General features: G+C 49.0%; 1 protein-coding gene across 1 annotated transcript in view; it reads left to right on the plus strand.

Moving 5' to 3' along the window:
* Positions 1-18177, plus strand: part of TENT4A (terminal nucleotidyltransferase 4A) — a 694370-nt gene that overhangs the window by 586110 nt on the left and 90083 nt on the right. Inside the window, exon 9 of the mRNA XM_086965283.1 lies at positions 13817-13920. Coding sequence (XP_086821409.1) covers positions 13817-13920 — 104 coding nt within the window. The remainder of the gene's footprint in view (positions 1-13816; positions 13921-18177) is intronic.

The raw sequence follows: 18177 nt of genomic DNA on the forward strand, positions 1-18177 counted from the left end.
GAGATTGAGCGGCGACAGTTGATGGCTTTCGATCTTCCTCCTGAAGTCTGTAATGTCATTCTGGCAGCCAGGCGTCCCTCCACCTAACCGGTATACGCCTGCAGAGGGAACACTTTTGTGGCATGGTGCACAGCCAAGGCTGTGAATCCCCTTTACTTCCCCTCTTTCGGAGGTTCTTCTGTTTCTACTGTCCTTGGCCCAGCAGGGCTCTGCTCTGGGCACTATCAAAGGTTATCTTTCTGCCATCTCCACCTTTTGAGGCTTCCTAATCAGCCTTCTCTCTAAGTCCCAGTTTGTTAAGTTTCCTCAAAGCCATTACATACATGTTTCCTCCCGTGCCTTTTATAATGCCTTAATGGGACTTAAATCTTGTCTTGACTTTTCTGATGTGCGCTCCTTTTGAGCCCCTTCATAACTGTCCTTAACATCTTCTCACTCTGAAGACTACTTTCCTGGTAGCTATCAGCTCTGCCAGAAGAGTGACTGAGCTCCAGTCTTTCTTTTAAACCTCCTTTCCTTTCTGTTCATCCGGAGGTGGTTTTAAGGACCCGTCCTTCTTTCTTGCCAAACGTTGTCACGCCCTTCCACATCGGGCAGACCATCACTTTGCCCACCTTCTTTCTGCATCCTTCCAGGGAAGAGGCTCCACCGGCTGGACCCAAAACGTGCGCTTGCTTTCTATCTGCAGCGTACACAACAGCTCTGGTTGGATGATCAGCTCTTTGTTGGCTACGTGGACGCCAAAAAAGGTTGGCTGTGCACAAACTGAACATTTCCTAATGGGTCGTTCTGTGCATCAAAGCATGTTACTCCTTGGCCAAGAATGAGCCTCCTGTGGGGCTGCTGGCCTATTCCACCAGGGCAACTGCAGCTACTACTGCCTTGGGACGCGGCGTTCCCCTGTAGTACATTTGTCAGGCAGCTACGTGGGCCTTGCTGCTCACGTTTACAAAGCACTACTGCCTTGACAGTCCAGTCCGGAGAGACTGCTTCTTTGGCCATTCTGTTCTCTGTGACTTCCTGGTTTAATTTTGTTCGCAGTCCCACCACCGGTGTTGGTATTGCTGGGTATCTATTCTAAGGTAAGGAATCTATCACTAACGTGTCTCTTTCAGATGCACAAGTTACTACTTGTGTAACAATATATCTGTAAGAGACATTTAGTGATAGATTCATTACCGCCCGCCCACCCTCCCCGTTCTGCGAACTAATTACTAGGGTTTAAGGTCATCCCCCTTTAGGGCCCTAGTTTTATGCACCAATGGTCAGTATCTTGCATGGCTCTGTTCCTGGCGCGGAAAGTAGTGTACAGCACTGACGTCAGCGAGCATGGGTGGCGACTACGTATTCTTCGTGACATCATCTCGGCGCTGACAACGCCAGTGACGGACATGGAGCCGCATGACTCCACCTACTGACAAGCAAGGGGTACTGCTAAGCAAAACTTTCCGGATCTAGTCTGACGCCTGGGGATATTCGAAGGTAAGGAATCTGTCACTAACTGATGTCTCTTACAGATGTATCATTAAACAAGTAGTAACTTTTGCTTCAAGAAAAATCCACAGTAGAATACATTGTTTGCCCTGCCAGGCACTACTTAGGACTTCACATAGGACATGTTTTGGCTTAATTTAGGACATCTGTGATATTTCGAATGACTAACTTTTGTTTTTTTTCTTGTTAAAATATATATATTGTATATATTACTTAGTGGTATTGTGGTAAATATTTTAGTAATTTACCTTGATCGGAATTTCTATAATATCAATAAGGTCAAGTATGAAGAGCAGAGTCCGTGGTGGTTCGAATTCAGGGTCTTTATTCAGTAACTCGAGTTAAGGGAGAGCTCCGTCACCTAAGGAGGATCGGAAGAATGTCTAACTTTCATCAAAGAGGACATAGTATTTATACACAGAAAAGAGGAAGGAGCTTCCCTTGAGCAAAACTGATAGCTGCGTTTGTAACAATACAGAAGTCAGTAAAACTCGGATAGCTGTGTCGTAATTTTACAGAAATCATAGCAACGTTACTGTGTCAAAATCATACAGAAGTCATGAGAGGAAGAAGCATGACTGTCTTTAATCATGAGGAAGTCACGGCAGAAGCAGAGCATTGAGAAATAATCCTAGGCTGGTTCCTTAGATAAGAGAGCGAGAAAAAGGAGAACTGGTCGTTGACATGATGTCTGGTGTTGTCTTTCAGCAAACGGGGGCTCTTCTCGGAATTGGTTGTCGTGGTTTAGCAAAACTGGGCCTATTTCTCGGAATCAGACAGATTATAGGGAAATGGTTACAAATGAGGGGTCTTGTTCTCGCATCGGCTTAACCATAGGAATGTGCAATGTACAGTTTGAGTGAGGAAGTTGTTTCTCAGCATCGCCCTAACCATAACAATGTACCTTTGAATTTTAGAGGAAGGAGAGTGAATGTGCAACTTTTGTGTGCGCGTGATCGGGTTTGCTCGTGTTCTCGTTTGCTTGTTTTCCGACATGATGGGTTCGGGGACGTGACTGAGAGGGTGTATGATGGGACATAAACTACGAAAAATAATCATTTTCCACAGTATCACCACTACATAGTTGTAGTTAGGTCTGCTTATGCATAGACATAGTATTTTGGGGTTTGCATATAAGTTTGCCCCCATTTGACGAATCTTCATGAAACGTTGCCAAAAAACGTTACACCGCCTGAACTACTTCCTGGGAAATTTATGGGTGATCTGTGAAATGCGAGATAAAGAAATGGAGAGGGGGATCTCAAAACGCAAAATCCCTATTTCTTTTCCATAGGCTTACTTAGACAAGTCTACAGCAAAAACTGCTGAATGGAATTAGATCAAAGTGGGCAGGAAGCTAGATCTTGGTCCGCAGATGGTGCATTTTGTGCTATGTAAGGTCTGTAATTTAAGAAATTATGGGTAAAAGAGAATTGTGTAATTTGACAGCTGGGCTCGCGAGTCTGGCGCTCATGGAAGCACCAGTTTAAAAATAGAGCGTTTTGATCGGCCAGGTGAGCTTTATTTCTGTTGGCTTCCAATCTGACCGCTCACGCCTGCAAGAGTGACTCCTGCAGGAGCGAGGTGGCCCAACGGAAATTAAGCTGCTTTGGCCAATAAGAGTGCTTTATTTTTAAACTGTTGCTCCTTCAGGGCTCAAGACTCACAGACCCAACCATCTAGATATACAATTAGTTTTAACCTTAATTTCCTATAAACTACTGAATGTATTTACATCAAAGTACAAAAAGCACAATCTGTGGTCCAAGATCTAGTTTACTGCCAAATTTTGTCTAATTCTGTTCAGCACTTTTTGCTGTAGCCATTTCTAGAGAAGTCTATGGAACATGCATGGGGATTTTGCCTTTTGAGACCTGCAGCTTTTTCTCGGCCCCAGCTTTATAGAACTTTGTGCACCTTTTCATGCACATAGAGGTGCACCTTTTTTGAAATTTTTGTGGTGTTTTGTCAAACGGTGCCAAAGTTATTAGCAACACAAATGTTTTATCTGTGGTACAGCTGACCTAACTAGAACTTTCTGATAGATACATCTGCCAGTGGATTCCTCACCGTGTGAATATCCCCCTTGCGTCAGCAACATTCAGAAATTCTTTTGTAGCTTCGCGCTGACGTGGGCAACGTCATAGAGGCACGGAATCGCGCGCGACTCCGCTGATGTCACCGACACCATATTTGGCCCACGCCGGCGTGATGACATCAGTTCCCTTTTTTCCGCGTCGTCGACGCTAACGGTTTTCTAGGGATCGTCCGTAGCAATTTCTGTAACTTTGTTACATTGTGTTAATTGTGCTTCTTTGTCTTCTCACTCGCCATGTCTTCGAAGAAGACCGGGTTTAAGGCTTGTGGCGAGTGGGAAGACTATGTCCATTACGGATCCACACGAGTGCTGTATATGGTGTTTAAGCTCCGACCACGATGTCGAGGACTGCCAGTCTTGTAGGAAAATTACTTCCAAGGCCCTCCGAGAGAGAGAAACCAAGCTTCTTGTGGCGAAACTTAAAGGCAGAAAAGAAAGAAGAGTTCCAGGTTGCGAACTCTGCATTCGAGGTCTCGATCGAGGTCGTGCTCAGACTCTACTTCGGCCCATGCATCACATTCTTCAAAGAAGAAACACAATAAGAGAACCCATGAGTCCAGGCATCATTCAAGGAAGAACTCTGGTTCAAAGCCGAAGTCGCAGGTGAAGCTGGTTGAAAAGGTCGTGGTGTCTTCGGCTTTGGAAGAGTGGACGCCGAGTGTGGAGTGTCACCTCTGAATTTGCCAGGTTCACCGGGGCAGGTAGCGAATCCATCTCCGGCACCATCCCATCCTTCAGGTCGGGAGGATGAAGGTGTGGAGGAGGTGGTTGGTGAGGGAGAGACTCCGTTGCCAGCTGGTCCGTTGACTCCGGTGCACGAGCCCGAAGAGGTCGTCGACGTAGATTCGACTCCACACCCTCATGAGCAGCCTGGGGGTATGTACCCTGCCTTCCCGGCTCCAGGTCAGGATCCGTCGCAGTTCCTGAACGCAATGTTTGGATATATAACAGGGCTATGTATCCCACTGGGGCTCCTGCTGGTCCCACGGGTCTGTTGGCGTATGGTTTGGGTGTTTACCAGATCTATGCTCCTGCGCCCTTTATGCCCTTCATGCCGGCTACGCATTGGCATTTTCCAACGCCGGTGAGGCCATCAACGCCTATTCCATCGACCCCCCCCCCCCCCCCAAATCCATCAACTCAGATACCGAACCCTGATCGACCTCGTACGAAAATCGCTCGTCCGACGTCTATGCCGTCGACAGTGGATCCGTCGGCCTCTTATTTGAAGCACAGGTCGTGGCGTGAAGCCCAGAATCTTTTAGGAAGAAAGGTTTCGATAAGATAATTTGGAGGAGGGTGAGCTACAGGAGTCTGTGTGTAAATGTATGTAAATGTATAGGCATTTATATAGCGCACTACTTACCCGGAGGGTCCCAAGGCGCTTCGACCGCTGCGAAACCCTTCCTGGCTTCCCTGAGAGATGGTCCCTTAATGGGTATCTCCAGGGTGAGACCAGGCATCCCCGGCGGTCTGGTGGGGCCGTTAGTGAAGATGAGGCAAGCTAATGCCCAGAGTTGCCGAGTGTGATCGCTGATCAGAGTGGGCACCGAGGCGAGAGAATTATCGAGTCCGCTGACCCTGGTCCAGAAACCTGCCGCGCCGGGAATCGAACCCTGGTCCCGGGCCGTCCTCTGCTCTCGGGTCTGCCGCCTCTAACCAGTGAGCCACACTACTTCACTACTGACCCTTTTGATGACCTAACAGTGGCTAGTGGCCTTGAACTGTCTCCTGAGTGGGATTTAGTTTCAGTGCCAGATGCACCCTCTAAAAGGATGTGGCTCCTTACCATATGATAAGGAAGGCAGCAAGTTTGTTGAACATTACTCTGCCAACTGCTGAGTTTAAATCGAACCTTCTTACGGAGGTCCTTCACTCTCCATCCTCAGTGGTTGAACCAATTCTGCCGTTTAATGATGCACTGGCAGAGCCAATTTTGGATGTTTGGAAGAAACCTTTGTCGGCTCCCGCACTATCTAGGGCTGTTGCCAGGAGATACAAAGTTGCTCCAGACGACCCTGAATTTTTGTCCTCACACCCTCTGCCTGAGAGTTTAGTGATGCAGGCTGCCTGTTCCAGGAACTCAACTGGAGCATTCCCACAGGTACCTGCAGAAAAGGAGTCGAGAAAACAGGATCAGGCTGCTAAAAAGATTTTCTCCTCTGCCAGCATGGCTTTTAAGTCCACAAATGCGACATGTCTGATGGGACGTTATATCCACGCCCTTATGGACACTGTGAAACAATTGGTGCCAAAGTTACCGGAAGATGATAGAAAGGACTTCCAGGAGGTAATTTTGGACGCTCACGCTGCAGCAAGGCAGGTAATCCAGAGTGGCTTAGACACAGCGGATTCTGTAGCTATGGTCATGGGCTCTTCGGTAGCTACCAGGACAGCTGCATGGCTAAAGTCTTCTTAGTTTTCCACGGATGTCCAGTCTGCGTTATTGGATCTGCCATTTGACGGATCTGGTCTGTTTGGCAAGAAGGCAGATGCTGCCTTAGAACGTTTTAAAGACAGTACCGCAACAGCTAAGTCGTTGGGCCTTCAGACCAGGGGATCCTTTGGAAAACGCTTTAGAGGTTTTGGCAGAACTTCTTTTCGTTCCTTCAAGTCCAATCAGCAGCAGCCTCAGCAGCAGCAAAACACTCTGTATAAGGCGTACAGAGGCAGACAGAGCACGCCCCAGAGGTCGTCAAGTTGCCTCCTCCTCTTCTTCCTCTTCTCCTTCCCAGCCCCCTGCCACCGCAGTAAAGCAGCCCTAGATCCGCCATTCTGGATCATGCAGGCCAAGTGGGGGGCCGGCTTACCCATTTCCTACGAGATTTAGAACCCAAAGATCCGATGTAATCCATTTCCAATCTCGTGGGGAATGGGTATGCTCTTCCTTTTCGGGAGTTTCCCCCAAATTACCCTCCTTGCCAGGGTTATTGTACGGAGTGTGAGAAGTTGGCCTGATATGTAGTGCTCACTATTCTAGTGATCACCGTGTATCATGCCAAACAACCCTTATTGATGATTGGTTGTAAGTCAGCCTTATAGACCAGCTATCCTAGTAGCATGGACAAGAGCAGTCTTTAGGCTAAACTCTAGAGGGCGTGTTAAGCCTTCTGTTATACCATCACATATACCCCTTGAACACCAAGTGAAAGGACACCACACAAGTTGTTATGAAAATAAAAGGATATTTATTTATAACACAACAACCCTGGACTCTTTATGAGGACAGGGTGCTAAGCACAATACAAAACTCTTAAAGAAATACTGAAAGTCGCACAATTTACACAAATGCCAGAGGGACACGCAAAACCATATACTATGGAAGTGGAATGCGAATTACTAGCAGGCAAGTAACTATTCTCAGAGACTTTAGAATCGCTAGGCCTACAATGCTGAACCCATAGATTAGAAGCAGGAGACCTAGGAGCGCCGTGTGCAGAGTGGAAACTCTCACGCGTAATGCGGGACAAAGTCTATGGAGGCTAGTAAATGCAAAGTTAGTGTTCTCGGGCGAACCCGACTAGGTAGGTCAAAAACGAAAGTGGGTCTAGACACTTAGAGAGTAGTCCTACGCTGGAGCACCGTGGTACTCGGTTTACCTAGCCCAGGGGCTGCGGCTGCATAGGGTTCAAGTGACGTCGGGAATCCTCGTTGACGAACCAGGAGCCTGAAGTGGAATTTGCTGGCAGGCGACCAGTGAAGATGTTCCGGGCTGGTCCAAGGATGGATTAGTGAAGGATGATACCTGTAAGCAGAGGGGACCGAGTTCTGAATCACTAGCCAGTGATTAGGTGGGCACCAGGATGGCACCGGTCGAGGTCACTCAGCCAGGTGAAGAGGTGACACTGGATTCTGCTGCTGCACGGACCAGGGCGCTGATGTCGACCAGGCTGGAGGTCTGCGAGCTGTCCCACGTCGGATGTCTGCTGCTGGCGATGCTGGATCCGTTGAAGGAGGCAACAAGCCTTGCCTTGGCTAAGGCAAGCCCACGTGGCGACACAAAATGGCGTCTGGTGTGGACCAGGAGGGTCCGAGGAAGTTCCCCTTGAAGAGGAGACAAGGGCTAGTCTAGAGGAGCTAGACCAGCGGTGAAACAAACGTAGGACGTCGTCTGGAGGGTCACTAGCCAACGGGCAAGTGACTGGACAACGTGGCAAGCGACACGGAAGCAAAAGGGCCCCACGCAGATCTGGTGGATGCTGGGGGGCTGGACTTCGGTGCTCGTGCTGCTTGGGGTTGGGGCTTCTCTTACCCCAGTGCACCCACTCGAGGGTCCCTCGGCGGTCGTGCTGGTTCAGTGTCGTGCTTGTTCTGATGATAGCCGGGTCCTCTGGTCTCGTCGCACCCACGGTTCTCAGCTGTGCTGTAGAGGCAGGTAGAGGTCAGAGATGGCAGGGAGTCCGGGTCTCGTCGTGCTGGTCGGTCTGGTACCGGAGGAAGGACGTGCAGCAAACCGCAAGATACTTAGTTGGTGCCTGCTGATGCAGGGTGACTACTCATTAGTCACAAGGGAGAAATCTTGAGAAGAAGTCGAGAGTTCCTTTCGTAGAAAGTAGTTCCAGAATTCAAAGATGATCTAATTTGGAAGGGTCCCCGCTCCTACCTTTATTCTAAAGAAAGGGGCTGGCACGCGACTAGGTCCTGCCCATGGGTGGGACCAGGAAGGGGGGTGGTTACACCCCTCTCCCCTGCCCGGACTTTTCCCAGCTCAGGGGCTGGTGTGCCCCTGGAACTGGTTCAAACCGGCAGATGCATAGTGAGCACCGGGGGTGCCACTTGCAGTCACGTTCCTCCTGAGCCCTGCCTACCTAGGATACACAAAACCCTGTCTGGGATGGTGCTAGCACCGCCCCTGACAGGAAACCCTTTGTCCAAGCTCTCCTCGCTCCTCGCAGCAGCAGGTCAGACTTGTGTCTGTGGTGGCAGCATCCATTTTGTGATGCTGAGGCTCGAGTTAACTTTAACCGGGGTTCACAGTTACATACATGTCGTGTCCCTCTAGAAGGGTGGAATGCTAACCCCGTCGCCAGAATTGGCGAGGGCTTAGTATTCCAATTCGTATGACAACTTACTCGACATGTTTTGATAAAGCGATACCAAAGATAGCAAATAACCGCGAGGATAATAATGCACTTAAGAGTATATGGTACGCGTTATCCTAGAACAGCTATTAGGACTTGGTTCCGCAAGCTGCAGACTGGCTCAGCTCATGCCAGAGCACCATCTCACATAATTCCAAGCACTCTGCCTTCAGGATTGTTAAGGCCTGCCATAGGAGTGACTGATGGGAATACATGTGTCCAGAGGTGTGGCTCACTGGTTAGAGGCGGCAGACCTGTAAGCAGAGAACGGCCCGGGACCAGGGTTCAATTCCCAACGCGGCAGGGTCGTGGACCAGGGGTCAACGGACTCTATAATTCTCGCCTCAGTGCCTACACTAACCAGGGAACACACTCGGTAACTCTGGGCATTAAGCTTGCCTCATCTCGACAACGGCCCCCCACAGACGCCGGGGATGCCTGGTCTCACCCTGGAGATACCCAGAAAGGGACCATCTCACAGGGAAAAACAGGACGGGTTCCCCAGCGGTCTACAGCGCCATGACACTCGGGTAGAGTAACAGTGCGCTTTACAAGTATCCCACATTTACATTTACATTTTAGGGTTAGATATAGGTATACTATATCTAAAGCAAAGGGTGATTACACCACCTTGCCCCAGCTGTCGTGCAGCCAGTTGTGTCAGATTTAGATGGCCAGCTGGGGTGGCATAATACATGCTGTAGGCCCTGGGTACACCTATGCCCTGGATACAGGGTCTGATAAGGTGGCCCAGTACCAATTGGTAAATGCACCTAAGGTACACGTGTCAATGTAGAGAGAGAACAGCTAGGCTGTGGGTCTGATTAGCAGTCCCACAGCCAGGGAAGTCTTAAACCAGTGAAGCAAAAAGCATAAATCTGGGGTGATCATAGGATTGCAGACCCTACTCTCCTACACGGAGGACCACCTGCTTCGCTTGCAGGAAGAAGTCCTGGTGCTTTTCAGAAAGGGTGAGATCGAGGTAGTTCCAGAATAGGAAAGGGGTCAGCGGTGCTACTCCCGGTATTTTCTGATCCCCAAGAAGGATGGCAGGCTTCGGCCAATCCTGGATCTCAGGATCTTGAACTTGTTTCTGAAGCAGGAGAAGTTCAAGATGCTCACCCTTGCTCAGGTTCTTCAGGCGCTGATGGAAGAAGACTGGATGGTATCAATCGACTTACAAGATGCGTATTTTCATATTCCCATCTTGAGGTCGCACAGAAAGTATCTCCGTTTTACGGTTTGGTCGCAATACTACCAGTTTGCGGTCCTTCCGTTTGGCCTTACTACTGCACCACGAGCCTTCACCAAGGTGATGGCCGTCGTGGCGGCACATCTCAGGAGGTCGGGGATTCCTGTATTCCCGTATCTGGACGACTGGCTGATCAAGGCAGAGCCGCCGGAGAAGGTGCTCCATCACCTGCAGGAGTCAACTCAGTTGTTGCACAGGTTGGGTTTTTCGATAAATGTACCCAAATGTCACCTGGTGCCCTCCCAGTGCAATCTGTTCATGGGTGCGGTACTGGACACTGCTGTATGTCGTGCATTCCCTCCACCTCAAAGGATTCGCGACCTATTGGAAATGATTCCTTTGTTTCACAGTGGAGCAGTCATTCCAGTCCTGAAGGTCCTTAGCTTGCTCGGTCTAATGGCTTCTTGCATACTGCTGGTCAACCATGCACGCTGGCACACAAGGGCACTCCAGGGGTGCCGCCGCAGGCAGTGGTTTCAACACAACGGGGATCTCAGGGAGTCAGTGAGGATCTCCAGAGAAACTGCAGCGGATCTGAATTGGTGGAGAATGGAAGGCAATCTGTCACGAGGAAAGCCTTTTCATCTACCTCCATCGGTGGCCACGGTTATAACTGATGCATCCACTCTAGGGTGGGGAGCTCATCTGGGGGATCTGGAGGTCAAGGGTCTTTGGTCTCCGGAGGAAAGGTTGCATCATATCAACCTTTTAGAGTTGCGGTTAATAAGTTTGGCACTCAAGGCCTTCCTCCCTTCCCTTCGCGGTCGGTCAGTTCAAGTTCTCACGGACAACACGAGCGCGATGAGGTATGTCAACAAGCAGGGAGGAATCGGGTCGCAGTGTCTCTGCAGAGAGGCTCTGCTTCTCTGGTCCTGGGTTCAGGACCACCAGATTTGTCTGATGGCAAGTCATCTGGCCAGAGTACTGAATGTACGTGCAGACACTCTCCGTCAGCAGTTCTTGGCCGACCACGAGTGGAGACTCCATCCAGAGGAAGTTTGTTGGGTCTTTCCGACTTGGGGAACTCCTCTGGTGGATCTATTTGTCACTCACGAGAATGCTCACTGCCAGTCATTCTGCAGTCTCCAGTTTCCGATGCCGGGAGCCTTGGGGGATGCTTTTCAGTTGACTTGGGACTCACAGCTCCTTTACGCATTTTCCCTCCCATACCCTTGATTCCTCGGGTTCTGAGGAAGGTTCGCCAAGACCGGGCCCAAGTTATATTGATCGCCCCGGATTGGCCAAGAAGGGTGTGGTACACAGATCTTCTCCACCTCTCCTGGTGCTCGCCGCTCCGTCTCCCTCGCAGGGCAGATCTCCTCTCCCAGATGGAGGGGCAGGTTCTACACCCCCACCTCCAGACTTTACACCTTCATGCCTGGAGATTGAATAGGCCAACCTGAGTTCATTTTCTCTCCCACACTATGTGGTGGATGTCAACTTATCGGCCAGGCGTGACTCCACTAAGTCCATTTATTCCTATAGATGGTCTAAGTTTGTTGTTTGGTGTGGGGAGAAGTCCATTGACCCTTTAAGGGCTCGTTTGTCCAATATTCTTCAATTTGCTCTCTCCTTGGCCCAGCAGGGTTTTGGGGTGGCAACTATTAAGGGTTATTTGTCGGCCTTATCGGCTTTCCTTTGTTTGCCTGACCAGCCCTCTTTGTTTAAGTCACCTATTGTTTTAGGGTTCATCAAGGGCCTAACCACTAAATTTCCTCCAACTCCTTTTATTGTACCTCAGTGGGACTTAAACCGTGTACTAACTTTTCTAATGGGTTCGCCTTTCGAACCATTACACAAGTGTCCCTTGAGGCTTTTGTCCTTTAAAACTGTTTTTCTGATAGCAATTACCTTGGCAAGGAGGGTAAGTGAGCTTCAAGCTTTAAGTTCAAAGCACCCGTTTTTATCCATTCATGCTGATCGGATGGTTCTCAGGGCTGCTTTTCTGCCAAAGGTGGTAACTCCTTTCCACCTGGGGCAGTCCATTACCCTTCCTACCTTTTTATCCTCCCCCTCACCCCTCTAAAGAGGAGGAGAGACTTCACCGTCTGGACCCTAAAAGGGCGGTGAGCTTTTACCTGGACAGAACAAGTGAGTTCAGGTCAGATGACCAGCTGTTTGTCGGATTTGCTGGCTGCAGGAAGGGTGAGGCAGTGCACAAGCGCACGCTATCAAGATGGATAATTTTATGCATCAAGATCTGCTACTCCCTGGCGGGTAAGGAACCTCCAGAGGGTATAAGGGCTCATTCCACTTGAGCAAAGTCTGCAACATCTGCTTTGGCTAGAGGTGTGCCTGTAGAGGACATTTGCAGAGCTGCGACTTGGGCCTCCCTCCACACTTTCGCGAAGCATTACTGCTTAGATTCCGAAGTGAGGGGGGACAGCCTTTTTGCACGCTCTGTCCTCCAGGATTTCTTGGTATACGCGAGTGGACACCCTCCTCCGGGAGTGGGGACTGCTGTGGGAATCTTTTCACAAGGTGAGGAATCCACTGGCAGATGTATCTATTAGAAGAACAAGTTACTTACCTTTGGTAACACTTTTTCTGGTAGATACAATATCTGCCTGTGGATTCCTCACTGACCCACCCGCCTCCCTGTTGTCCACTCTTCTATACCGTAGTGTGGCTCACTGGTTAGAGGCGGCAGACCCGAGAGCAGAGGACGGCCCGGGACCAGGGTTCGATTCCCGGCGCGGCAGGTTTCTGGACCTGGGTCAGCGGACTCGATAATTCTCTCGCCTCGGTGCCCACTCTGATCAGCGATCACACTCTGCAACTCTGGGCATTAGCTTGCCTCATCTTCACTAACGGCCCCACCAGACCGCCGGGGATGCCTGGTCTCACCCTGGAGATACCCATTAAGGGACCATCTCTCGGGGAAACCAGGAAGGGTTTCGCAGCGGTCGAAGCGCCTTGGGACCCTACGGGTAAGTAGTGCGCTATATAAATGCCTATACATTTACATACATTTACATTTACATACCAAAGTTACTGTAATTTATTTACTTTATTTTCAAGGAATTGATTTTTTCAAATGTTTTATTGCATTTGTTTCACACTGCGGGTGTTACCTTGATGTTTGTGTACTGTGTATACTATGTATATTTCTACTGCCACTGTTCCGTCGGTGTGCCTCGAAGGCACGGAAAAAAAGGCGGAACTGATGTCATCACGCCGGCGTGGGCCTAATATGGTGTCGGTGACGTCAGCAGAGTCGCACGCGATGCCGTGCCTCTATGACGTCGGCGCGAAGCTACGAAAGAATTTCCGGATGTTGCTAACGCAAGGGGGATATTCACAAGGTGAGGAATCCACAGGCAGATATTGTATCTACCAGAAAAAGCATTACCGAAGGTAAGTAACTTGTTCGTTTAGTGGCTGTCCCCAGGTTCGGAAGAGACTTGGAGAAGGTAGGCCGCACAGTCACCCTAATTTATACTGGGGAAAAAAGCCCTGGTTAGTCTGGTCCTCTGGGCCTTAGGAGGCTCGGTGAGGGGGAGCACACAGCTACATTCCCCTTTTATTAAAGAAGTAAAAGGTGCTGTGGCCAACCCTTTGGCTGTACTCTAAGGGGGTTGGATGTATTTGGTGTTAAAACAGTAAGTTAAAAACGCTATAGTTCACTGAAAGAAAAAACAAAGGTTAAAATAACGTTATCAGTTTAATGTCTGTTAAAAAATGAACGTAGTGAACTGAAAATCCCTCACAAATTCAAAAGTTAGTTAGCAGCGCTAGCTATAACCTTCTCACCAGCCATGCACTACTTATAACCTCACTCATGATCTGTTCTATGACCTCATTTATGACCTGTTCTGTTCATTTATAACATCACTGACAACTAAAATGACATTTATGACATTCTTCACCTTTCCTTGATTACTTTTGCAGCACTCTGGGGCGAATTATTAAGGTAACACAGGAAGTGATCGACTACCGGGAGTGGATTAGGAAAAAATGGGGAAGCAAAGTAAATGAATCATCCGATCTGCTGGGTAAGTACTTCACTATTACCCACTGTTTAAAACTTCCTTTTAATGTCTTAAGTGAAAATATTTCTTTTCATGGGATTGTCTTAAGTACATATGAGCGGGACCCGTGACACCTTTTAAAATAAATTCACTTAATTTGTGTAAAGCTAAAACTCCTGGACCAAATTTTTTTTTCTAAACACTTTATTTAAATGTTCGAGGCATGTGGGCTGCTGAATTCATATCTGTGCATAGATCGCCGCCTAGTGTTGGGTCCGGATGATTGCACATTGTTGTCCTGGAAGAGTCTTTGAAGTATCACGAGATAGGTGGCTCCTCCCCCGGACTACAGTGCGCATGGGCATCCTCTCCATCCTCAGATTGTTTTTTTCTGCCATTGGGTTCGGATGTACTTTTCTTTACTCAAGTTCGGAAACTTTCTAAAGGCCAAAAGGCCTTCGGGGTCGTCGGTATTGTTTTTTCGATCGGTGCCGAGTTCTTGTTCCAGTTATTCTACAGCAAGACGTCGAAGAGAGACGCGTGGCCTTTTCGACACCAGAGGCCCGATCGTCGATGGAACGGAGCCCAGTCAAACGATGCCCCCTTTGTAACTCTAAGTACCCGCACATCGATTTTACTCCCTGTGTGCAACAAGTGCTTATCACCGGAGCACAATGAGGACAATTGTCTAGCTTGTGCTCGATTCAGGTCAAAGAAGACACTTGGGCTCCGACGCACAGCGAGGCAGACTATGGCGAAGCCAGCGCCTGACCCTGTGAATATCTTGGATGAAGACGACGAGGAGGCCGTTGAGACTGAGGATCTAGAACAGCAGTCGGATCCCGGTTCGGAGCATGGCTCCAACTATTATGAAGACGACTAAGACGACGTCTATGATTAAAACGTCGTCTAGGTAAAGGACGACGTATCGCCCATCGGAGCCGTGGATGACGACTCGAGCGATGAACCAGGCCCGACAGTGGTTACGGGGCCCAAAACAGACTGAAAGGCTTCCAAGGGCTCAGTTGAAGGCATCGCCAGAAGGCCTTAGCCAAGATCATGACTAACATTCTATAGCCCCGCATCTCGGCCCGGCTAAGAATATATCAAACGAGCCATCGGTCTAACTACTCCAAGCAAAACCGAAAGCAATCGAGCCGAAACCGAAACTGCTGAAGACAGTCTTTGGGTCGAAGGGTTCGAACCCATCAGATTCAACGAAGAAAAAGTGGCGACACACCTGCAGGGTCACAATCAAAGGGTGTCTAGCCGAAGGTCGATGCGCTGAAATCCAACACTAAAGTCAAGCATATCGAACCAACACGGTCGACTGACAGCGACACAAACAAGGGACTCGAGTCTCGGAAGGTTCTCGATACGAAGCATCGAGCCGAAATCCACAAGCGGCTCGAAGGAGCACGTTGAGTCGAGGCAGAAGAGCGCGCCTCCCACGCAATAGACGCCGAAGTCGACGCAGAGCCAAAAACACGTTAGCGAAAATGCAAAGTCGGTCGGACCTGTGTCGACACCGGCCCGAAGAAGGTCAGCCTGTCTAAAGACACAATGCCGCCGATAAAATTTGGACTGCCCCCGACTGCACGCCATAAGGCGCTCTATCCGAAACCCGGAATTGAACCACCTATGGTGTCGATGGGAAAGAGAAGTCATTCTCTAGAAGAGGACATTATGTACCATGAGCCCTCCTATGATGAGCAGTCCAAGCTACATATCGACTCAGACTCTGGCAGGCTTACTATTTATCAAAGGAAAATCAGGTCTGAAAATCCTCTTGAATCATATAATATCCCACTCAAGAAGAAAAGGGATTCTTCTACATCGCCTGTCCTTTTTGAGACTGTAAGGTGCCATGGCCAAGACACTTCTGCATACTCAGCCACACGTTCTAATGAAGAGATGGAGTATTACTATGATGAACAATATAATTATCCTGCGGACACGGATCAGGATGACCAGACTCCAGCCTGGACAGACACTGTTGACCCGGGGAGTCACAGACTATTCCTGACACTCCTGCTTATCCTATCAAAACTTCGCCAGCAGAGGATACAGCTGCGTTTAACGCCTAGATTGAAAGGGCAGCACAAAATCATGATGTGGAAATGCATGCTGACCCAATTGAAGAGGACTTCCTATTTGTCACTTTCTCCACTTCAGAGAAATCAGTTAAGACATTGCCAATGCTAAAAGGTGTCCTTTAACACGCAGGAGACATTTTCAAAGAAACCACAAGAGCAAGGGTTGTTAACCCCAGGATTGAAAGAAAATACAGACCAGCGCCTGTGGACCCTACATATATTAAGGGACAGCTGCCATTGGACTCTTTGGTGGTTTCAAATGCTTGTAAGCGTGCCAACTCGCAAACTACTGGTGATGCCCCTCCTCCAGACAAGGAGTCAAAGATATTAGAAACTTCTGGAAAAAGAGTAGCTGCTCAAGCAGCTAATATCTGGAGAATTTCCAATACACAGGCCCTATTAGCCAGATATGATAGGGCGCATTATGACACACTAGAGCAACTGCTACATCATTTGCCTGATGTCTTCAAAGAGGGAGCAGAAACACTGATACAAGAAGGGAAACTCATATCCAACGCATCCATTAAATGTGCGCTTGACGCAGCAGACACCGCAGCCAGGGCCATTAACACAAGTGAATCGGCCTGTGAACCCTGATTTTTTATTTGGTCCTGATGTGGACACAATATTAGAAAAAATTAAAAAAGACAGACAGCCAAGTCTATGGGTGCCCTGCAGTCTCAACAATTCAGAGGAGGCTCCTTTCGTCGCTCCGGTAACAGAGGTGCTACACGAGGCATCCCAGCAGACTCCATACAATAAAGGGAGCACGCAATCCACCTATAATAAAAACAATAGAGGTGGATACCGTGGCAATAGAAGCAAAGGCAGAGGATGAGGGAATAACACCAGATCCTCCGCCAATACTAAACAGTGACGTTTTCACTGCCCCCAGACCATGTAACACCGGTCGGGGGAAGATTACAACAGTTCCTGCCAGTCTGGGAGAGCATTACCACAGACAGGTGGGTGAGACAACTTATTCAGTACGGCTATTGTCTAGTGCTAACCTCCACTCCACCCAACATACCCTCCTATGTCCAAAGAGCACATACACTTATTGCAGCAAGAGGTCATCAGCATGTTGCAGAAAGGGGCCATAGAACTCGTACCTATAGAACAACAGGGTACAGGGGTATACTCGCTGTACTTCTTAATTCCCAAAAAGGACGGGTCTCTCAGGCCAATACTGGACCTCAGGTCCCTAAACCAATACATCTTGTCAGAATATTTTCACATACTCACATTACAGCAGGTTCTACCATTACTCAGTCAGGGAGATTTCCTCGCAACACTAGACCTAAAAGACGCCCATTTCCACATACCGATACATCCGGCACACGAGAAATACCTCGGGTTTACCATACAGAATCAGCACTACCAGTTCAAGGTTCTGCCATTCGGGGTGACAACAGCCCCCAGGGTGTTTACCAAGTGCCTGGCGACAGTGGCTGCCCACCTACGGAGACAGCATATTCACGTCTACCCATATCTGGACGACTGGCTTATCCAAGCAAAGTCAGCCCAGCAGTGTGCCAGCCACAAGTCCCGCACCATTCACCTCTTACACAGCCTCAGATTCTCGTTAAACTACCCAAAGTCTCATCTTCAACCCGCCCACGTACAACAGTACCTGGGAGCGACAAACACTCGGGCAGCAAAGGCACAGCCAAACTAAGCAAGAATTAACAGCATTCAATTGCTGATTCAAAAATTCAGACCACAACACTCGCTCCCAGTGTTTATGCAGTTAATAGGCATGATGGCCTCCTGCATCTTCATAGTCCCTCATGCTAGACTACACATGCGTCCGCTTCAGGAGTGCTTAGCTCAGCAGTGGAACCAGGCTCAAGGACAATTGAAGGACCTAGTGTTGGTGACCGGTCGTGCATACCACTCTCTGCATTGGTGGAACCCACACAACCTTTGCAAGGGACGACCGTTCCAAGAGCCTGTACCACAAACAGTGCTTACAACGGACTCATCTCTCCTGGTATGGGGAGCGCATGTCCTCCATTACACAGTGCAGGGACTGTGGACGACACAGCAAAAGAAGCACATCAACCTGCTGGAACTAATGGCAATCTTCATGGCACTGAAGGTGTTCAAAGTACATTTGTGCAACAAAGTCGTGTTGATCCGGACGGACAACATGACTGCCATGTACTACATACAAAAGCAGGGA

This window comes from Lissotriton vulgaris, chromosome 4_1 (genome assembly GCF_964263255.1).
Source record: "Lissotriton vulgaris chromosome 4_1, aLisVul1.2, whole genome shotgun sequence".
Classification (NCBI taxonomy): Eukaryota; Metazoa; Chordata; class Amphibia; order Caudata; family Salamandridae; genus Lissotriton; species Lissotriton vulgaris.